Source organism: Bombina bombina, chromosome 6 (assembly GCF_027579735.1).
Source record: "Bombina bombina isolate aBomBom1 chromosome 6, aBomBom1.pri, whole genome shotgun sequence".
Taxonomy (NCBI): Eukaryota; Metazoa; Chordata; class Amphibia; order Anura; family Bombinatoridae; genus Bombina; species Bombina bombina.
This window is the reverse complement of record NC_069504.1, coordinates 811,348,176-811,373,242: the sequence shown is the minus strand read 5'-3', so window position 1 is coordinate 811,373,242 and position 25,067 is coordinate 811,348,176. Positions and strand designations below refer to the sequence as shown.

General features: G+C 38.9%; 1 protein-coding gene across 1 annotated transcript in view; it reads right to left on the bottom strand.

The window, feature by feature from the left end:
* MRI1 (methylthioribose-1-phosphate isomerase 1) overlaps window positions 1-12,203 on the bottom strand; it is a 36,346-nt gene extending 24,143 nt beyond the window's left edge. The window contains exons 1-3 of the mRNA XM_053718163.1: window positions 12,017-12,203; window positions 11,611-11,846; window positions 11,210-11,382 (exon numbers count right to left, since the gene is read on the bottom strand). Coding sequence (XP_053574138.1) covers window positions 11,210-11,382; window positions 11,611-11,846; window positions 12,017-12,148 — 541 coding nt within the window. The 5' untranslated portion in view covers window positions 12,149-12,203. The remainder of the gene's footprint in view (window positions 1-11,209; window positions 11,383-11,610; window positions 11,847-12,016) is intronic.
* Between the last annotated feature and the right edge of the window lie 12,864 nt (window positions 12,204-25,067).

Here is a 25,067-nt window from a genome sequence, read left to right as displayed (position 1 = left end):
TTTGCACTTTTATTTTAGGATTATTGGGAATTCACACTTTCTTTACTTTAAGATAAGGAGAATTTTATTTTTTTCACCTCAGCAAAGATAAGCTATTCACTTATCTCACATTTAAAAAAAAAAAAAATTCACGAGATGAAACACACTTAGATTTGTATTTTTCGCTTTGTTCACCACAATTAAGATGAAACTCACTTATGTCATATTGTCAGTTGCGCACGCAACCAAAAGAATGTGAATGAAGCATTGACAAAAAAAAAAAAAAAAAAAAAATCAACTAACCGCCCGCATGAAATATTCACAAAAAAAAAAACTAACTAACCGCCAACAAGAAATATTAACAAACACTTAACGCATGCGCAACATGTACCTTTAAACAGCCAACTTAACCTAAAATCCCATAAATTAACCCAAATTATATATATAAAAAAAAAAAAAAAAAAAAACCTTACAAGATTTGAGATTAAATAAAAAAAAAAAAAAAAAAAAAAAAAAACTTAATTATCCAAAATAATTGTTTTTAAACTTAAACTAATACCCCTATAAACCCCCCCCAAAAAAACACCCCCCTAATCTAAGAAACTACCAATAGCCCTTAAAATGGCCTTTTGTAGGGCATTGCCATAAGTTAAACAGCTCTTTTACCTAAAAAAATTACTAAGTCACCTCTGCTCCGTGCCGCCTTTGCTCCGGATGAGGATAGAAGATGTCCCTGCTCTGGATGAAGATGGAGCTGCCTGGAAGAAGACCTTAACCGCTGGACTTCAGGAACTGCGAGTACCTATTCCGAGGTTAGACTTAGTTTTTTTTTTTTTTAGATTAGGGATTTTTTTTAATGGGCAGCAAAAAAGCAGAATGCCCATACAAATGCCCCTTAGACTTAAGTTTTTTTTATTTTGGAGGGGGGTTACTTTTAGGGGGTACTTTGTAATCTCTTTTACGTATATATATATAAAAAAAAAAAAAAAAAAAAAAAAAAAAAAGGACCATTAAAAGGGCTATTGCTAGTTTAGGTATGCTTACCTGATAAATATATTTCTTTCCGGACATGGAGAGTCCGCAACGTCATTCCAAATTCTAGTGGGACACTCACTCCTGGCCAACAGGAAGAGGCAAAGAGCACCCCAGCAAAGCTGTTAAGTGTAACTTTCCTTACCCATAACCCCCAGTCATTCAGCCAAAGGGAAATGAAAAAGACGATAACAAAAAGGTGTAGAAGTGCCTGAGGTTTAGTAAAAAATTACTGTCTAATCTTAAGGGTGGGGTCGTGGACTCTCCATGTTCGGAAAGAAAGAAATTTATCAGGTAAGCATACATTTTATTTTATTTCCTAAGACATGGAGAGTCCACAACGTCAAGGCACAACAGAAAGCACCACCGCTTGAAGAACATTTCTCCCAAAAGTGGCCTCAGCCGAGGCAAAAGTATAAAGTATGCAGAGAGGACCATTTTGTTGCCTTGCAAATCTGTTCCACAGAAGCTTTATTTTTTTTAAAGCCCAAGAAGAGTAGACAGCCCTAGTGGAATGAGCTGTAATTCTCTCATGAGGCTGCTGTCCAGCAGTCTCATAAGCAAAACTAATCAATCATACTTCTCAACCAGAGGGAAATAAGTAGAAGTAGCCTTCTGACCCTTACGCTTTCCAGAGAAACAAACAAACAGGGCAGAAGATTGGAAAAAATCAGTTGCCTGTAGGTAAAATTTGAGAGCATGCACAACATCCAAGTTATGCAACAGGCATTCCTTATTAGAAGAAGGATTAGGACAGAGAGAAGGAACAACAATTTCCTGATTAATATTTCTATCCGAAACCACCTTAGGGAGAAAACCCAATTTAGTATGAAGGACCACCTTATCCACATGAAAAATAAGATAAGGCAAATCGCACTGCAAAGCAGAGAGTTCAGAAACTCTCTGAGCAGAAGAAATAGCGATAAGAAACAAAAACCTTCCACGATAACAGTTTAATATCCATGGAATGCATTGGCTCAAACAGAGCCTGCTGCAAAACTCTAAGAACTAGGTTAAGGCTCCAAGCAGGAACAACAGGTTTAAAAACACTGGCCTGATTCTGACCAGGGCTGGACAAAAAGATTGAACATCTGGCACATCCGCCAGACGCTTGTGTAAAAGAATAGATAATGCAGAAATCTGACCTTTCAGAGAACTGACTGAAAACCCTTTCTCCAGACCATCCTGGAGAAGAGACAAAATTCTAGGAATCCTGACCCTACCCCAAGAGTAACCCTTCAATTCACACCAATAAAAAAAACAAAACACAAAAAAAAACAAAGTATTTACGTCATACTTTATGGTATATTTTACCAGTAACAGGCTTGCAAGCCTGGATTCAGGGTCTCAATGACCGACTCAGAAAACCCACGCTTAGCCAGATCTAAGCATTCAATCTCCATGCAGTCAGCTTCAGAGAAACGAGATTTGGATGGAGGAAAGGACCCTGAGTTAGAAGGTCCTTCCTCAGCGGTAACCTCCAAGGAGGAAGAGATGACAACTTCAAACCAGATCCTGCAAGGCCATGCAGGAGCTATTAGAATTACAGACGCTCTCTCCTGTTTGATACAAGCAAAGACTTGTGGAAGGTGCGCAAACAGAGGAAACAGGTATGCTAGACCAAAATCCCAAGGAACCACCAGAGCATCTATCAGGGCGGCCTAAGGATCTATTGACCTTGAACCATACCTTGGGAAACTTGGTGTTCTGATGAGACGCCATCAGATTCAAATCCGGCACCCCCCACTTGAGGGTTAACCTGGAGAACACCTCCGGATGGAGAGTCCCCTCCCGGGATGAAAGGTCTGTCTGCTCAGAAAATCCACCTCCCAGTTGTCCACTCCTGGAATGTGAATAGCAGATAGAACACAATTGTGAGCTTCCGCCCACTGAATAATCCGAGTCACCTCCTTCATGGCCAAGAAACTCAGAGTTCCTCCCTGGTGGTTGATGTAAGCCACTGAGGTGATACTGTCCGACTGAATCCTGATAAACCGGGCTAAGAACAACTGAGGCCAAGCCATCAGAGCATTGAAGATCGCTCTCAACTCCAAGATGTTTATAGGGAGAGAAGACTCCTCCCGACTCCATAGACCCTGAGCCTTTAACGAGTCCCAGACTGCTCCCCAACCTAGTAGGCCGACGTCCGTGGTCACAATCACCCAGAGGGTCTCCGGAAGCATGTGCCCTGAGACAGATGGTCCCGAGAAATCCACCACGAGAGAGTGTCTCTTGTCAACTGGTCCAGATCTATCCTCTGAGACAGATCTGAATGGTCTCCGTTCCATTGTCTGAGCATGCATAACTGCAAAGCTCTCAAATAGAATCGAGCAAAGGGAATAATGTCCATGGAAGCGACCATCAGACCAATTACCTCCATGCATTGAGCCACTGATGGCCGAACAGTAGACTGTAGAGAGGCAAGAGGAGAGAAGTTTGGATTTTCTGACCTTCGTCAGGGAATCTATGATGGTCCCTAAGAAACACACCCTTGTAGCTGGAACAAGGAAACTCTTCTCCAGATTCAGTTTCCATATGTGGGAACGTAGAAAAGACAACAAGATCTCTGTATGAGAGTTTGCTTGTTGAAAAGATGGTGCCTGAACCAATATGTTGTCCAGTTAAGGCAATTCCCTGAGACCTGACAACTGCTAAAACAGCCCCCAGAACTTTTGAGAAATTTCTGGGAGCTGTGGCAAGGCCAAACGGAAGAGCAACAAACTGAAAGTGCTCGTCTAGAAAAGCAAATCTCAGGAACTGGTGATGATCCCTGTGGATAGGAACATGAAGATACGCATTCTTCAGGTCTATGGTCGTCATGAACTGACCCTCTTGGACCAAAGGAAGAATGGAACGAATGCTATCCATTTTGAAGGAAGGTACCCTGAGAAACTTGTAGAGACACTTTAGGTCTAAAATGTGTCGAAAAGTTCCCTCTTTTTTTGGGAACCACAAACAGATTTGAATAGAATCCTAGACCCTGTTCCCTTACTGGAACTATCACTCCAAGGCAGGAATGGTCTTGAACGCAGCTTAAGAATGCCTCTCTTTACCTGATCCACAGATAACCTTGAAAGGAGAAATCTGCCACTGGGAGGACGAGATTCGAATTCTATTTTGTAACCCTGAGATACTATGTCCACAGCCCAAGGATCTGGTACATCTCGTATCCACGCTTGACGAAACAAGGAAAGTCTTAATGCTGACAGACTCAAATGAGGGCTTTTTTATTGCTTCCCCTTATTCCAAGTCTGATTGGGTCTCCAAGAGAACGTGGACTGCTCCTGCTTGGAGAAAGGAGAGGAAGACTTTTGACCTTTGAAGTTACAAAAGGAACGAAAATTAGAACTCTGACGTCCCTTAGGTCTATTCTTCTTGTGGAACCCTTTCCACCCGTAATTTCAGAAATTATCTCCGCCAGACCAGGACCAAACAGGGTCTTACCCTTGTAAGGTAGCGACATGAGCTTGGACTTGGAGGTAACATCAGCTGACCAAGACTCCAGCCACAAAGCCCTGCGGGCTAGGACAGTGAAGACAGACATCTTGGCTCCTAGTCTAATGACTTGCATGTTAGCATCAGAAATAAATGAATTGGCTAGCTTGAGAGCCTTAATCCTGTCTTGGATCTCCTCTAACGGAGTCTCCTCTATAATCAATTCAGACAAAGCATCACACCAATAAGATGCTGCACTTGTTACTGTGGCAATACAAAACTGCAGGTTACCATTGTAGACCCTGATGAACAGCTTTTTGTCCATGGGATTCTTAAAAGAACAGCTATCCTCAATAGGAATTGTAGCCAGAGTAGAAATAGTCCCTTCTACTTTAGGCACTATGCGCCATGTGTCTCGAATTGAGCCAGCAACAGGAAATGGGGAGAAAGGTATCCCTGGCTTATTCCATTCCTGAGCAATGATCTCCGACACACGGTCTGGAACAGGAAACACTTCCACAGAGGAAGGAACCTCATAGTATCTGTTAAGCTTATTAGAATTCTTAGGGTTGACAGCGACAGAAAAATCGGAGTAGTCCAGAGTAGCCAGTACCCCCCTTTAGCAATAAACAAAGGCGTTTAAGTTATAATCTGAAGTTTACCTCTTCAGAATCAGTCAAAGGATTTATACTGTCCGAATCGGAGATTTCACCCTCAGAAGCTACTGAGGTATCCTCCTCATCAGACTTATGAGGGAGGTCAACCAGCACAGCAGCAGCAGACGGGACAGACACCTTACGCTCAAAAAAATGTTTAGCTTTCCTCTTGTGCTTCCCCATCATGGGAAAAGCAGATAAAGCCACAGATACCTCAGAAGATATCTGTGCGGCAAAATCTATTGGCAAACTCCTCCAGGTGGCTGAGAGGAACTGCAGGGCACTGTATGTGAAGCCGTTGAGGCTTGGGACATGTGAGAAGAAAGCTGTGGCACTGCCTGAACAGCATCATCCTGAGAGACATCAGGCTCAGAAACAAGTAATTTGTCTTTACATTTTAAAGCTTTTTCTAAATATGAGGAACAAAATTGCATAGGTAAGACAATTTGGGCCTCCAAACATAATAAGCATTTATCAAAAGGAACAGACTCCTGATCATTATTCATAGCTGTTAAAGGCCCAAAAAGAAACAAATGTCACTTTAAGAAAAAAATGCTAGGCAAATAAATAAAAAACACGCCTCTAACCTCAGAAGCTGAGGTGCCCTACCGTAACCTTCAGAGACTGAACGAACTAAGGACTCTCCAGTCGGCCAGAAGATATCTCCCAGCCACAACAAAGAGAAACTCACAGAAATGACACCACTCCGCTCTCAGAAGTGGAAGATCGGGAGGTTACGTGAGCGGCATCAAAAGAAACTGCACAATAAGTAAAAAAAAGTGTGTGTTTCATACTCTGATGTAAAAAACTGTGTAACCGTTTTAAAAAAAAAAAAAAAAAAAAAAAAAAAAAAAAAAGGAAAACCCCATTCCCCACATGAAACGTTATGAAATTAAAATCATATAGCCATAAGGTTAGAGGCTCTCCCAAACCTATAAGAAAGGCCGTTAACCAAGTCTCTTTTCACATACAAATAGTGCCTGCAAAGAATCCTTACTAAAGGATTATAAGTTTCCCATGAAATCAATGCAGAGTTAAAATAAATAGTGCAAGTCTCCAGTACCTAAAAGACAAAAGCACTTACCTGCAAATCTAGCTGTCGGGCAGGAAGACAGCTCACAAGGCGTGAAAGGACAGATACTCCTTACAGAGACCTGTAGAAAAAGAAAGAACAGAGTAACCAACTCTGGCTTTCTATACCGAGGGCAGCAAATATTTTACAAAACAAAGCAGGACCTCCATTGACAGAGGCAAAGAGAATGACTGGGGGTTATGGGTAAGGAAAGTGACACTTAACAGCTTTGCTGGGGTGCTCTTTGCCTCCTCCAGCTGGCAAGGAGTGAGTGTCCCACTAGTAAATGGAATGACGTCATGGACTCTCCATGTCCTAGGAAAGAAAGGTTGTTTTTTTTTTTTTTCAAAACTACTATAGCTAAAGAAAATACCTCAAAATAAATTCATCATGTTCTGATTTAAGAAATACCCCCTTATGGTCTAGGTTTCCAAGTCGTTTTAGGAAATATAAGCCAAATACTACAAAAAGACAGAATTATTGGTTTAACATTAAAATTTGCTATGCCTGGAATTGAAGCTTAGTGTTCATCCATACCAAAACTGCTACACAAAAGTAGTTATGTGCATTTGAAGATTTTGTTCGAATGCAGACGGTGGATCTTCTTGCCATTCGGCTATTTTCGATGCTGCATTTAATCTTGTAAAATAGCAACGCTCTAAAAGCTAGGCATATCCAGGATTTTAGTGCATTGCTGTTGCACAAGAATAAATGTAGCAACAAAAATACCCGAGCTGTACAAAGTGGCGCCTTCTTCCGCATTCGGAGATGAAGGAAACCTCCCAATGCACGTGTCTACACAAAATGATTTATGTGAAGAATTCAGACACCACAGGGTATTTACCTACAGGCATTTAAACACTTTATATTTAACTCTTTTATCCCTTAAAACTGCAAGTCCCAAGCAGACTTTTTACTGTGAGACTAGCCCATTTACCAAACAAAGAGGGTTAAACACACAGTAATCTAGGGTTGATAGTCTTAATGATCTAATTTTATTTTTTAAATGTGATCACTGTAACTAGCTATCAATGTGATCACATGGCCATCAAGCAGTTTTTTGGGCATCCCTGGACTGTACCCCTCTTGAGGCATCCAGCGATTGCCCAGTGAGCATGATACCAGCATGCATTGACTAGCTCTGACAGTGATTGTATATTCAGAACTGGTCATTTTTGACAGTTACTGTACTGTTGCTGGGGTGGCTTCCATTACGCTATTTCTGCAATGTCTTACTTCTGAGGCATGCAAGCTAATAGCACAGGGCATAAGGAGCTGTACCCTTTATGGCATCTGTCATAAGGGGTTAAGCTAAATTAGCAATTTTTTTTTTTTTTTAATTTTTAGCGTTTGTTCACAAATTATCATTAAATACATTTTGTTAAGATATGCAATTAATTTGTGCTTTGGATTGCTTAAATGGAAAGTCTCTATTTTTTTTGTTTAAAACAGGGGTCGCCAACCTTTCGGACCTCAGGGACCACTAAACTCCCAATTTTGAATCCACATGATTTTTTATCAAAAGTTACAAATATATATATATATATATATATATATATATATATATATATATATATATATATATATATATATATATATATATATATATATATATATATATATATATATATATATATATATATATATATATATATATCACAGTTTCCCTAATGCGCACTTGGGCTGTCACTATTTTGTCAGAGCCAGGATGGCTCATTTTTAAATATGTTTATACGATAGCACATATTTTATATGGTAAACACTTGTTTTGTACAATGTGACTCAGTGGTCACCATGGTTACCAATTTGGCGGTTTTCTTGTCTAATTGAGGGGAGGGGTTTGGGTTACACAGTGTATAAAGTCACTCTTGTTTGTTAAACACATTGTCTGAGGAAGGGGATTTTTTGTCCTCGAAACGTCACAATTTTTCAGTAAATTATTTCACTAAAAAGACCAGCGAGTGCAAGTTTGTTTCTTCTCTCTCTCTCTATCTATATCTCTATATATATCACGCTAATCTGTACACTATTAGTGATAATTTACAATGACATTAAAAATGCATACATTTAATATAAAAGTCCACAGGATTTAGTAAATCTAAAAGGGGGGCAGCAAATCAAAAAGGATTGTAAAGACTCCCAGGTCGTCTTAACGATGAATATAATAATAAAAAAAAAAAAAAAAAGTATGTGACTGCGCCTCCCTCTGGTGGAATATATAGTGAATAAAAGTGTATGGGGTCACGACTCCCCTATCCCAAAACACTTACTTCCAGGGACCTCAATCGATATGAGGTAAGTAGTCACCAATCATATAAGACCTCCGTAAGTAGCTGCAATATCCCAGTCCTCCAGATTGTTGAACAGAAATACCAGGATAATAGATCACGTTTGCGGCCTTTTGTTTTATGCTGGCTTTGATTCTCACTGCGGCTCTCATCTTCTTCGCTATATGGCACATTATTACATTTGATGAGCTGAAGACGGACTACAAGAATCCAATAGTTCAGTGTAATAGATTTACAGTGGAGGATCCGATATACCACTTCAGTTTCAACACAGCTGATCTATTATCCTGGAATTTCTGTTCGACAATCTGGAGGACTGGAATATTGCAGCTACTTACGGAGGTCTTATATGATTGGTGACTACTTACCTCATATCGATTGAGGTCCCTGGAAGTAAGTGTTTTGGGATAGGGGAGTCGTTACACATTTTTAAGAATTATTTTTTGGAATTAACTAACTGAATGACAGAACAGAGATTACTTCCAGATGAAGGGTGAGTGCCAACTTTTGAGCTGGAAACAGAGGCAGAAAGTGTGGAAAAAAAAGAATTATGTTTAAAAGAACCACAAGACTTTAGGAATACTTCAAAATTACTTATGATCATGAACAGACATTGGAGTTATAAATTAAGTTTACATCAGAAAGCTCTCAATATGGATATGAGCCAACCATGAATGATGTTACTGGCAATTACTAGAATACTGGTGGGATATGGCTGATCTGCTGGATGGCAATTACTGTAATTGAGGTGGAATGGCTTTGTGCACGAGAAAATTATTAGAATGAAAAATAATTAATATTTAATTTAAAAAAAAAAAAAAAAAAAAAAAAGAAGATGGAGGGGAGGAAGACAAACAGTGATGTAAGTCCATCTGAAGGAATTAGGAAAACTACTACAAAGAGACTGGTAAAGGGAAGAAAATAAATTAAATATAAAAGAGAATTTTTTTTTTTAAGATTTTCTTTTTTATATACTTTAATTCCACTATTTCAAGCCAAGACTATACTAACCTCTGCTGACTTTAGAATGGAAGCATCTTTCTCTGAACAGAGCACAGGGCGGGAGGAGTTAAAAATACAATCCAGCTACGCAAGTTGCGCAGTACTATGCAACGTGCATAGGGAGATTGTAATTTAACTCCTCCATCGGTTTTCACTGATGTCCAGTCAGGCACTCTAGGGAGTTGCGGCGCGACGGGGGTGACACCATCAGAGGATATTAATTCCTGCTTGATGGTGTCAAGGACCACCAACATCTTTTTATGGTTTAAAAAGATAGATAACACCTTTACTACCCATTACCCATCTAGGCACAACCAATATTGTTCCATTAATATACTTTATAACGTCTAAAACTGTAAATCTCTGCCTGTTTCTAAGACCCTGCATGCCACCTTTAACTCAGTTCATTTTATTAGCTTTTCATAGCAAGACAGTGCTAGCTAATGTGTGCCACATATATCATTTTAAATAATAATATTTTTCAAGTAGACTGTCCCTTTAAGTTAGTTATAAAAAAAAATACTAATAAAAAATAAAAAATGTACTGTGGTATTACTGACTTTATGAATACAACTGATATGGATAGAGTAAGGAAAATTTGCCTTAAAAAGATGTTTCTATGGCAGGGCAGAAAAATATCACTAATCGGGGGGAAAAAAAAGTTACATACTTGGCAGGATCAGACTGATATACTTTCCTCTGTGAAAAGCACATCTGGGCTAAAAGAGGCGGCTCCTAGGTGGTAACTCGCCACAGAACAAGCTACTACGCGGTTTGTTCCTGGTAGAGCGCTCCTCTATTTGTATACATTTGTGTTATGACCCTTGGGAGGTCTCCCTACGGCTGATGGGGGAAACCAGACATGCACTCCTTGCCCAGTGTGCTTAGAGGAATATGGGAGAACCTCACTGACGAGGCCCACAGAAGGCCTAAACGATCGTCTGGGATTGTCATGTTCCTTGTTCAGAGGAGAACTGCCTCTGTGAAAAGCACAACTGGGCTAAAAGAGGCTGCTCCTTAGAACAAGCTGCTGAGCTGTTCCTTCCTGGAAGAGCGCTTCTCTCTTTGTATGAGAAAAATTACTCGTCCACTCAATGTTAAAGATTGGCAAAAAGCCACATTTCATACTTTACTAGTCCGGGGCTAGTGGAAATTTTCATCCTTAAGCAAAGTTACAATAATTAAATATTTTCCCTATTTAAAAAATGTAATCTTTAGAAAAATGGAAGAGATGCATTACAAAGGGATATGATTCAAATAGGGCATACAATACATTTTTTAAAAAACAATTTACTTTGTTCTCTTTGTATCCTTTGTTGAGGAGCATACATAGGTAGGTTCAGGAGTACTATACATTTTTTTTAACAAGGTTTTCAACACTGTGCAAACACTGTTGCCATCTAGTGCACAAAAGTGTACAACATTTTTAAAAAGTCTTGTTGTAAAACTGCTGCCATTAGTGCCCAATATACATGCACGCCCAGAAGCCTACCTAGGTACGCTCTTCAACAAAGTATACCATTTTTTTGTATTATTTTTAAATGTATGCTCTGTCATAGAGCATACATTTAAAGATAATACAAAAAAGCAGTTTACTTAATTTTCTTGGTATACTTTGTTGAAGAGCATACCTAGGTAGACTTCTGGGCATGCATGTATATTGGGCAGTTGAGAAACACTGCTTTAACTCATTTACACACTAGAAGGTGCATGTACTAACTCCCCACCCCTAAAAAGCATCTTACCCAGGGCGGTACCATATCCAGCAGTTGCCAGTGACCCCGTGTTACAGTGCGTTAAAACACAGACTCCCTCAGTAGAATTTACAGTCTTCAGAATGTGTTGCGCTCCCAGATCTCCAATCAGCCGATTGTCCTGGACATCTTTCTGCAAAAGAGATTCTGCCCACTGGATCAAACTGTAATAAAGAGGACATGTGGGTGGATCTATAAATCAACACAGAAAATAACACTATATAAAAGTACTTGTATATGTTAGTTATCAAACATGCATTCTGTTCATTGTCCCATAGATAGAAACTATTTGTAATTAAAAATAGAACCACCTTCTAAGAATATATTCCTAAAAGCTGCTGGTTCCGGATAGTCCTTTCATGCAGATATAGCAGTAAATTCTATATACCCACCTCTGCGTTAGCCCCTGCGCGCTTGCTTCTGATTTCTCAGACTCCAATGAGAGAAATGTAGTCAGTTCATCCGCTGCCTTTTTCATGTTGACAGCTGTTGGGCGGGCACTGACAAGGTGGTCCAGAGAAACAGTGACAAAGGTCATGAGGTCTGCCACCTCCTGTATGGGGCTGTTGGTGAGTTCCACTGCTAGGCTGAGCACCCCCACTATAGCAATAGCTGGAGCACCCCGAACCTGCATGAGACAATATTCTGGGAAACATCACGTCACAATATGTAGTCCCCTGTCAATAATCAGAAGCCCACTATTTACCCAACTGTAAGAAACAAGCATCTCACTGTATAGTCCACATGACCACAACCCTTTTTACTTTCCCCACTACTTAGCACCACCCACCCAGTTACCTTCATGGTCCGGATGGCTGCAGCCCCATCTTGCACACCTTTAACCTGCTCATACTCGCTCTGCTGAGGGAGCAGTAGTTGGTTTAGGACTTGCAGGGAACCCCTACTATAGCGCAAAGATTCTAGAGACATGACTGACAACGAGTCGCTGCCAACTTGCTCTGCGTGGATCACGTGATGAGGGCGGGGTATCACATGGTAACGTCCTGGGGGTGGGACGAGAGCGCGCTTTATAAAAGTGAAAGTCGCAGAGACGGGTCGTGACGTGAACGCGAAGTGAGCTATGGAATGTATGCTTGTATGTCAATCCATCCTATAAACTTACAACTATTTTGTTATTTTTGTGCTGTCGTAATAAATGTATCGTATACTGCCTACTATAGTTTAAAATGAGAAGGCTAACAGTTGGCTGCCATTATTAATCATTAGGTCAGTATTAGTAAGTAAGGGATATACAAAACTAGTAGCTTCTCAATCAGTGGACCCTTTTATTTCCTGCTATAGGGAATACCACAAGTAACACGATATACAGCTGAAGTGCCTTCAATTCATTTTTCTGGCCCTGGTTTTCTCTTAACTGAAAACACTATCGCCTAGATTTAGAGTTCTGCGTTAGCCGTCAAAACCAGCGTTAGGGGATCCTAACGCTGGTTTTGGGCTACTGCTGGTATTTAGAGTCTTGTAGGTAAGGGTCTAACGCTCACTTTGCAGCCGCGACTTTTCCATACCGCAGATCCCCTTACGTCAATTGCGTATCCTATCTTTTCAATGGGATCTTTCTAACGCCGGTATTTAGAGTCTTGGCTGAAGTGAGCGTTAGAAATCTAACGACAAAACTCCAGCCGCAGAAAAAAGTCAGGAGTTAAGAGCTTTCTGGGCTAACGCCGGGTTCATAAAGCTCTTAACTACTGTGCTCTAAAGTACACTAACACCCATAAACTACCTATGTACCCCTAAACCGAGGCCCCCCCACATCGCCGCCACTCTACATTATCCCTATGTACCCCTAATCTGCTGCCCCTAACATCGCCGACCCCTACATAATATTTATTACCCCCTAATCTGCCCCCCCCAACGTCGCCGCTACCTACATACAATTATTAACCCCTAATCTGCCGACCGGACCTCACCGCTACTATAATAAATGTATTAACCCCTAAACCGCCTCACTCCCGCCTCGCAAACCCTATAATAAATAGTATTAACCCCTAATCTGCCCTCCCTAACATCGCCGACACCTAACTTCAAGTATTAACCCCTAATCTGCCGACCGGACCTCGCCGCTACTCTAATAAATGTATTAACCCCTAAAGCTAAGTCTAACCCTAACACTAACACCCCCCTAAGTTAAATATAATTTAAATCTAACGAAATAAAATAAATCTTATTAAATAAATTATTCCTATTTAAATCTAAATACTTAACTGTAAAATAAACCCTAATATAGCTACAATATAAATAATAATTATATTGTAGCTATTTTAGGATTAATATTTATTTTACAGGCAACTTTGTATTTATTTTAACTAGGTACAATAGCTATTAAATAGTTAATAACTATTTAATAGCTACCTAGTTAAAATAATTACAAAATTACCTGTAAAATAAATCCTAACCTAAGTTACAATTAAACCTAACACTACACTATCAATAAATTAATTTAATAAACTATCTACAATTATCTACAATTAAATCAACTAAACTAAATTACAAAAAAAACAAACACTAAATTACAAAAAAAACAAACACTAAATTACAAAAAATAAAAAAAGATTACAAGAATTTTAAACTAATTACACCTACTCTAAGCCCCCTAAAAAAATAGCAAAGCCCCCCAAAATAAAAAAATGCCCTACCCTATTCTAAAATAAAAATTTAACAGCTCTTTTACCTTACCAGCCCTTAAAAGGGCCTTTTGCGGGGCATGCCCCAAAGAAAACAGCTCTTTTGCATTTAAATAAACATACAATACCCCCCAACATTACAACCCACCACCCAAATACCCCTAATCTAACCCCCCTTAAAAAACCTAACACTAAGCCCCTGAAGATCTTCCTACCTTGTCTTCACCACGCCGGGTATCACCGATCCGTCCAGAAGAGGGTCCGAAGTCTTCCTCCTATCCGGCAAGAAGAGGTCCAGAAGAGGCTCCGAAGTCTTCATCCTATCCGGCAAGAAGAGGAGATCCGGACCGGCAAACATCTTCATCCAAGCGGCATCTTCTATCTTCTTCCATCCGGCGCGGAGCGGGACCATCTTGAAACAGCCGACGCGGATCCATCCTCTTCTAACGACGTCCTAAGTCCGAATGAAGGCTCCTTTAAATGACGTCATCCAAGATGGCGTCCCTCAAATTCCGATTGGCTGATAGGATTCTATCAGCCAATCAGAATTAAGGTAGGAAAAATCTGATTGGCTGATTGAATCAGCCAATCAGATTCAAGTTCAATCGGATTGGCTGATCCAATAAGCCAATCAGATTGAGCTTGCATTCTATTGGCTGAAGATGTTTGCCGGTCCGGATCTCCTCTTCTTGCCGGATAGGATGAAGACTTCGGAGCCTCTTCTGGACCTCTTCTTGCCGGATAGGAGGAAGACTTCGGACCCTCTTCTGGACGGATCGGTGATACCCGACATGGTGAAGACAAGGTAGGAAGATCTTCAGGAGCTTAGTGTTAGGTTTTTTAAGGGGGGTTTGGGTTAGATTAGGGGTATGTGGGTGGTGGGTTGTAATGTTGGGGGGGTATTGTATGTTTATTTAAATGCAAAAGAGCTGTTTTCTTTGGGCATGCCCCGCAAAAGGCCCTTTTAAGGGCTGGTAAGGTAAAAGAGCTGTTAAATTTTTATTTTAGAATAGGGTAGGGCATTTTTTTATTTTGGGGGGCTTTGTTATTTTTTTAGGGGGCTTAGAGTAGGTGTAATTAGTTTAAAATTCTTGTAATCTTTTTTTATTTTTTGTAATTTAGTGTTTGTTTTTTTTTGTAATTTAGTGTTTTGTTTTTTTTGTAATTTAGTTTAGTTGATTTAATTGTAGATAATTGTAGATAGTTTATTTAATTAATTTATTGATAGAGTAATGTTAGGTTTAATTGTAACTTAGGTTAGGATTTATTTTACAGGTAATTTTGTAATTATTTTAACTAGGTAGCTATTAAATAGTTATTAACTATTTAATAGCTATTGTACCTGGTTAAAATAAATACAAAGTTGCCTGTAAAATAAATATTAATCCTAAAATAGCTACAATATAATTATTATTTATATTGTAGCTATATTGGGGTTTATTTTACAGGTAAGTATTTAGTTTTAAATAGGATTAATTTATTTAATAAGAATTATTTTATTTTGTTAGAATAAAATTATATTTAATTTAGGGAGGTGTTAGGGTTAGACTTAGCTTTAGGGGTTAATACATTTATTATAGTAGCGGGGAAGGTCCGGTCGGCAGATTAGGGGTTAATAATTGTAGGTAGGTGGCGGCAACGTTGTGGGCGGCAGATTAGGGTTTAATAAATATAATATAGGGGTCGGCGGTGTTAGGGGCAGCAGATTAGGGGTACATAGGGATAACGTAGGTTGCGGCGGTGTACGGAGCGGCAGATTAGGGGTTAAAAATAATATGCAGGGGTCAGCGATAGCGGGGGCGGCAGATTAGGGGTTAATAAGTGTAAGGTTAGGGGTGTTTAGACTCGGGGTTCATGTTAGGGTGTTAGGTGCAGACTTAGGAAGTGTTTCCCCATAGGAAACAATGGGGCTGCGTTAGGAGCTGAACGCTGCTTTTTTGCAGGTGTTAGGTTTTTTTTCAGCTCAAACTGCCCCATTGTTTCCTATGGGGATATCGTGCATGAGCACGTTTTTGAAGCTGGCCGCGTCTGTAAGCAACGCTGGTATTGAGAGTTGCAGTGGCGGTAAATATGCCTGTACGCTCCCTTTTTGGAGCCTAACGCAGCCCTTCTGAGAACTCTAAATACCAGCGTTGTTTAAAAGGTGCGGGGGGAAAAAAGCATGCGTAGCTAACGCACCCCTTTGGCCACAGAACTCTAAATCTAGGCGTATTTGAGATTACATATGCGGGTGCGCGCAGGTTTCAGCACAACTGCTGAAACCTGCATTGCGGGTAAATTCACCTCACGGGTGAATGCATATACGGTGCTGGCAGATCATATACTGCCGTAATTCGGATAAACTGGCGAGGTACAGAAATGTGAAGAGATAGACAACCATCTATAAAGCGGATATCTCCTACTAAGTATACCGGCTTCAAAAATCATAGTGTGTGGGACTCAGTTAGTAATAATTGTAACTGTGTTAACAATGTAATTATAAATTCTGGCTAAAACTTATATACAGGTATACCTCACTTTACAGCGCTTCACTTTACAGCGATTCGCTAATACAGCGCTTTGTGGAACTGAAGTTCAAACTCCAAGCATTTTGAAACAGTGCAGTAAATCCTTGTGAGATTGCGAGAAAAGTGACTGGCACCATTTTGTTATGCTTAGTACACTCTGTTAACAGCATTGCAGTGCAATCTGTGTCTCAGTGCTATAGTCTGGCAAATTTTACTACAGTAATTGTCACTATTTTACAGGTACAGTATTTATTGAATACTAATTGAATACTTTCTGTGCTAGTGTTAAACTAAACGTAGAACTATTGCACCCCTAATATATGTTAGTTCAAACATGTTTTTAAGATTTTAAACACTGAAAAGAAAGCTAAAACTGCCTTGTTTCACTTTAAGGCGGTTTTCACTTTACAGCGGGGCTCCGGTCCCTAACCCGCTGTATGAGCGGGGTATACCTGTATGGCTTCACGGAGCCTTACATACTGACTTATGATCAATGAATGAGCTTTGTGTACACTATGTACTAACTACAAATCTGTATGTGGTTTTGTCTGCCAATACCGAGTGAGCAACTTTTTCTTTGACCCAGTGCAGCACAAATTCTCAGCTGCAAGACTGTGGTTACAAACGTCTTTCAAACAGGGAGACGTGTATACATACAATCCACATAGTTTATGCTCGGTATGTTGGGCATTAATGATTCACTGCGTGTATGCAATATTTAACTAAAGTACAATAATTGAACCCAGACATCGGCGGCATTGTAACTCACTGGTTATGCTATATAGCAAATCTTTGTAATGCTATGTTATTTCTGACATGCACCGGATAACACACAGAACTGAATAATACACTATAATTGTACAAGCAATAAAACGGAGTGATGTGTGTAATAGCATATGCCTGTCTGCCAACACTGAGTGAGTAACTTTTTCTCTGACACAGTGCAGCACAAATTCCCAGCTGCAAGACTGTGGTTACAAACGTCTTCCATACAAGGAGACGTGTATATATACAATCCACATAGTTTATGCTCGGTAGGTTGGGCATGAATGATTCACTACGTGTATGCAATATTTAACTAAAGTACAATATTTGAACCCAGACATCGGCGGCATTGTAACTCACTGGTTATGCTATATAGCAAATCTTTGTAACGCTATGTCTGACATGCACCGGATAACACACAGAACTGAATAATACACTATAATCGTACAAGCAATAAAACGGAGTGATATGTGTAATAGCATTTGTTATATGGACTTTTTCCGGTAACAAGGAATGAGTGTGCCCTATCTAATTAGCTGAGAGGCTGTAATTCAAACCAAGTCCAACTACTTAATAATGACTTCGGTTGTAATCTGATTCACAGGTCGTGGTATTGAATGAATCTCTCAGTCGGTATTCATTTATATGGTGTGAAGTCATTAACACTTTTTATGATATATGTACATTTAATTGTACTCGTTACATTATTGCAATACACGGCCAATATTGAGCACAAAGCACTGCAGCTTAGATATGATGTATCACAACACAGTCAGTATACAATTACCGTATTCAGCCAGAAGCTATTAATGTTACAGGTGTGATAACCTACGGCGCATTATCTTGCAGCCTCTAATTTAAAGTTTATCTAATATTAATGGTCATTGCATAACCACCAGAAACCTAGTAGTGGAATTTTATAAATGCTACTTCATCCTGACGATGTATAATTAAAGCGCACCAAATAGACTCAATATCCCTAAACGGGTGAATTTATTTGCATACAGTTTGAATTATTATCTCAATCCACACACCCAACAAACATATTGTGTCCCAGAGATATTTAGCTCTTTAATGAGCTCATAATAATCCAGTCTCTGCTGAAGCAACTGCTATTCTAGCAGCTTTGTCAATATTTGCAAACAGTGTCACTTGTGTTGTTACAAAAACAATTTTACTTAGGAGATACCTTTGATAAGCCATAATGTGAATTAATTGCCATAATATAATTTCTGCATAAGGTATACTATTACATATCAATTTAGTTGCACTGAACAGTACATTATAATATTGTGGAATAATAACCATAAGGCAATTCTTTACTCGATTTGGCATCAATCACATCAGTGGTAATAAGTGGTGGCTTTAATTAATATCGACCACTTGCATTGGTTAGATATAATTTACACAGTCGGTACCTAAGAGTGGTTTTAATTGTTTTCCTATTTTATTTAAACCCAATAAAAGTTATATTTTAATATTCCTATCACATCAAGTTTTCTCCCCATTTCATTTATTCCCTAGGGAACAATTAGTATTATTGATTAAAATTTATTGATCTACTGACCTAGGAGTGCTCCTACAAGTGTATACTTTTTCTCTCGTTTTGCAATCCAGTTATTATACACAGCACCCGCACTTTGCCAAATAAGCGGCGTATTAATAGGTAAACAGGTCTTTTTGATTTAGTAGTGCCATTGGTTTCCTTCCAACTTCTATCTTATAATTACCAGAGCTTTCAATATATCTAAAGTTAGTGAGGTGAATTTACCATCACTTTAAGAGTAGAATTCCTTATTAGTCTGCAGGGATCTATGCACAAATATTTGAAGACAAATACTACAAACAATCCATACCTTGAAGAATTACATTCAACAAACATGGATGCAAATGAAAGCTTTACAGAAGAACATGCTACTGCTGTTACAGAGGATCCCCCTTTACTCATGAAGAAAGGTACACAGAGAAACCTGAAGAAAACATTGAAGATTATGAGGGCATTAACATGGGAGAAGTACATGAAGAATGCAGTGAAACAGATAGTTCTCTTCTTCAAAACTTGATGATGTGGGCAGCTGGACCAACAATTTGAGTGCAGGGCAGAAAATGTCATCATTCAGAAAGTTCCAGCAAAAAAAACATTTTAAAATTCTACCCAAGAAAAAGGAAAAGAACTGAAGTTTTCCAACATGATTTATACCAAAAAAATTAAATTACAGCCATAACTAAAATATGGGATGCAGTTTACTGTTTTCCATGAAAAATATTTATTCAAGAACAGAAAGGTTCTAAAGGATTTTGTGACTGGCGACATATTACCAAAAGAACAACATGAATTTATAAAAAAAAAAACTATTTAAAGCAATGGAACTTTGGAATGAAGCAAGCAAACGAGAAAGCACTAACAAATCAATCAACCATATTTATGAACGCCTCGATACAGAAGAAAAAGTGCGTTGGAGGAATATTCTAGAAAGAATAATCTCTATAATCCAGTACTTGTCAGAAGAAAATATGGCATTTCGAGGATCATCTGATTCACTTTTCAAGCGAGAAAATGGAAAATTCTTGCATTTAGTTAAAGGGACACTGAACCCAAATTTTTTCTTTGTGATTCAGATAGATCATGCAACTTTAAGCAACTTCCTAATTTACTCCTATAATCAATTTTTCTTCGTTCTCTTGCTATCTTTATTTGAAAAAGAAGGCATCTAAGCTATTTTTTGGTTCAGTACACTGGAAAACATTGGTTTATTGGTCGGTTAAATTAATCCACCAATCAGCAAGAACAACCCAGGTTGTTCACCAAATATGGGTCGGCATCTAAACTTACATTCTTGATTTTCAAATAAAGATACCAAGAGAATTAAGAAAATTTGCTAATAGGAGTAAACTAGAAAGTTGCTTCAAATGGCATGCTCTATCTAAATCAGGAAAGAAAAAATTTGGGTTCAGTATCCCTTTAAACTGACATCAAAATTTGATCCTGTCATAAAAGGCCCATCTGGGAAAAATTCACAATAAAAAAAAAAAATAATATACACTACTTGGGGAAAATGTCTAATCAAATTAAAGAAAAAAGAATACAACGAGCCAAAACAGCGAAATATAACTCCGTACTTCTGGACTGTACCCCTGATATATCTCATAAGGAACAGCTGTCTTGTATTATAAGATTTCTCAAGAAAAAGTTGACATATGCGAGTATTTCACTGGAGTTCTGATTGTTAATGATTGCACTGGTTTAGGATTGGCAAATTCTTTAAAAGATTATTTAAATGAACTGGGGCTTGACTTGAAAAACTGCAGAGGGCAAGGTTATGAGAATGGGGCAAATATGAAAGGTCACCAGTTTAGTGTTCAGGCTCACATATTAAAAGAAAACCCAAGAGCATTTTATAAACCTTGTGGTTATCATTACTTAAATTTAATTCTATTTCACCTACTTCTTTAACTTTTTTGGAGTCATACAATGCATCTATTCATTTTATCAGTTTCAAATGCATGCTGGGATATTGCTAGAAAGTATCTGGACTGTCACTCGCATCAAAACCACTATCTGAAACACGCTGGGAATGTCCTGTAGAAAGTGTCAAAGCTATAAGGTACCAACTACCAAATCATTAATATATTTGAATTTTATGAAAAACACAACACTTCTTTTGTTTTTTTTTATATAAGATCCATGCCATCGAAAAATTGCATGAGAGTGAATTAGAAAAATATTGCTTAGATCTGCATACTGTTAGATGGAGAGAATAACGATATTGATGCAGTTGAATTTCAAGAAGAGTTAAAAAGTGTTGTAAGTGTTCTACCAGAAAAGCTTAAAGGGACAGTATACACAAACTTTCATATAACTGCATGTAATAGACACTACTATAAAGAATAATATGCACAGATACTTATATAAAAAGCCAGTATAAAACAGTTTAAAAACTTAGAGGGGGGCGTGTCCAAGCAGCGGCTCTGAGTAGTCGCACTCTTCCTGAGCTCCGTGGGAAAAATTAATATTCCGCTGAATATTGCTATAATTTTACAGCTACTAACACCAGCACAATTCATTTTGTGTATCATAACACCGAAAATCAAAGTTATAACCTATGAAGCTGTATGAATGATCACAGAGACGGAATAGGACGATTGAGGCCTGTGGTGGCGACAATCACACAGGCAGCCCCCCTCTCGGATCCCCAGGGTGTTTAGCCAAATCTGGTTTCTTTTAATACCTACGGCAATACATTAGACCATCTAAAGCCTCTCTTACCACTACAAATAGATATAAGCTGGTAAGCAGCGTAACTGAACAGTAAGAGCCGACATTGACACCAACCATCATAATGTGGGTAGACGAATCTTTTAACGCTATGGATCTTAAACTAGCTAAGATAGAAGCCATGTTACAATCACTGATAGATAAGGCTCCCTCAGAGCAACATCTACAATCTCTCATGGAAAGAGTTGGAGCCGCCAAGATCATGGAATCAACACTGCAGCACCTCATGGTGCGTAGACCTGATGTGGTTCTGAGAGCTGGAAAGGACAGGCAAATTGCTGCACCAAGGGATGGAGAGCCTGTAAAACCATCTTACAACTCCATTCATGCTGGCAAATCAAAGTGATGGATACACAACAGCGGGCAACACATCTGGGCATAACGAGCAAGCTGCACACTTCTCTATAACAGCGAACCCGCCAAGATGGATACGCACTGCCACCCAATCTAAAATAAAGCCTGCAGCAATCACCGGATGGGAGGCCTGGGTCTGAATATCAGCATTGGGGAGAAGAGAGCACCCCTTTCTGCCCTAACAGCATGGGATCACACCGGACTGACAGGTCAGTGTCTGTGGACAGGACTCAGAGTCATTGCTGCCACCGCGAGGGTTAGAGGGGGACCGCTGTGTGGATGCGGGCTTGCAGACATGGGCCCTTTCTGAAGGCGCCAAAGCTTTAAACAAACTGAGGAATGACCCTGAGGGCTGACAGTTTGCTTTCAACTTACTTTTGCCGCTAGATGCATGAGAAGGCAGTATCAAAGACTCAAAAGAAAAGTTTGATGTTTGGTTTTATATTAATTGTTTAAATGGATGTTTATGTTTTTGAATATGCACCTTGGTAAGTTGTCACACACACCATGTAGATGCTATAGCACAGGGAGGGTCAATCATATCGCAATGCTACTCATGCTGTCTGCCCCTAACAGTCTCCTACCATACCTCCCAACATTTCATAATTCAAAAGAGGGACATACCGCCCCCCCCCCGGCAAAAAAAATTGAAATGTGGTGGGCGGGGCTTAAAAAACCATAAGACCAAAGTAATATAAATACAATTATTAATAAAGTCATAGATTTTAAAAAACACACACTACATAGCATACACTTATACATGCAGATACACACAAACTACATAGCATACACTTACACATGCAGATACACACAAACTACATAGCATACACTTACACATGCAGATACACACAAACTACATAGCATACACTTATACATGCAGATACACACAAACTACATAGCATACACTTACACATGCAGATACACACAAACTACATAGCATACACTTACACATGCAGATACACACACACTACATAGCATACACTTATACATGCAGATACACACACACTACATAGCATACACTTACACATGCAGATACACACACACTACATAGCATACACTTACACATGCAGATACACACACACTACATAGCATACACTTACACATGCAGATACACACACTACATAGCATACACTTACACATGCAGATACACACACTACATAGCATACACTTATACATGCAGATACACACACACTACATAGCATACACTTATACATGCAAATACACACACACACTACATAGCATACATACTACATAGCATACACTTACACATGAAGATACACACACACTACATAGCATACACTTATACATACAGATACACACACACTACATAGCATACACTTATACATACAGATACACACACACTACATAGCATACACTTATACATACAGATACACACACACTACATAGCATACACTTATACATGCAGATACACACACACTACATAGCATACACTTACACATGCAGATACACACACACTACATAGCATACACTTATACATACAGATACACACACACTACATAGCATACACTTATACAGGCAGATACACACACATTACATAGCATACACTTATACATGCAGCATACACACACACTACATAGCATACACTTATACATGCAGATACACACACACTACATAGCATACACTTATACATACAGATACACACACACTACATAGCATACACTTATACAGGCAGATACACACACATTACATAGCATACACTTATACATGCAGCATACACACACACTACATAGCATACACTTATACATGCAGATACACACACACTACATAGCATACACTTATACATGCAGATACACACACACTACATAGCATACACTTATACATGCAGATACACACACACTACATAGCATACACTTATACAGGCAGATACACACACATTACATAGCATACACTTATACATGCAGCATACACACACACTACATAGCATACACTTATACATGCAGATACACACACACTACATAGCATACACTTATACATGCAGATACACACACACTACATAGCATACACTTATACAGGCAGATACACACACATTACATAGCATACACTTATACATACAGATACACACACACTACATAGCATACACTTATACATACAGATACACACACACTACATAGCATACACTTACACATGCAGATACACACACACTACATAGCATACACTTATACATACAGATACACACACACTACATAGCATACACTTATACATGAAGATACACACACACACTTCATAGCATACACTTACACATGCAGATACACACACACTACATAGCATACACTTATACAGGCAGATACACACACATTACATAGCATACACTTATACATGCAGCATACACACACACTACATAGCATACACTTATACATGCAGATACACACACACTACATAGCATACACTTATACATACAGATACACACACACTACATAGCATACACTTATACAGGCAGATACACACACATTACATAGCATACACTTATACATGCAGCATACACACACACTACATAGCATACACTTATACATGCAGATACACACACACTACATAGCATACACTTATACATGCAGATACACACACACTACATAGCATACACTTATACATGCAGATACACACACACTACATAGCATACACTTATACAGGCAGATACACACACATTACATAGCATACACTTATACATGCAGCATACACACACACTACATAGCATACACTTATACATGCAGATACACACACACTACATAGCATACACTTATACATGCAGATACACACACACTACATAGCATACACTTATACAGGCAGATACACACACATTACATAGCATACACTTATACATACAGATACACACACACTACATAGCATACACTTATACATACAGATACACACACACTACATAGCATACACTTACACATGCAGATACACACACACTACATAGCATACACTTATACATACAGATACACACACACTACATAGCATACACTTATACATGAAGATACACACACACACTTCATAGCATACACTTACACATGCAGATACACACACACTACATAGCATACACTTATACAGGCAGATACACACACATTACATAGCATACACTTATACATGCAGCATACACACACACTACATAGCATACACTTATACATGCAGATCAGGGATAGGCATAGACAAAGGCTGTGGTGGACATTTTCCAAAGTACAGACCATAGTGAAGGACACCAAGGTACATTTGAAATTAAAAACATTATTTTATAGTGTTTGCTGTTATTATACTGATGCAGATACTACTGATCCTATAACCAGCCCTTG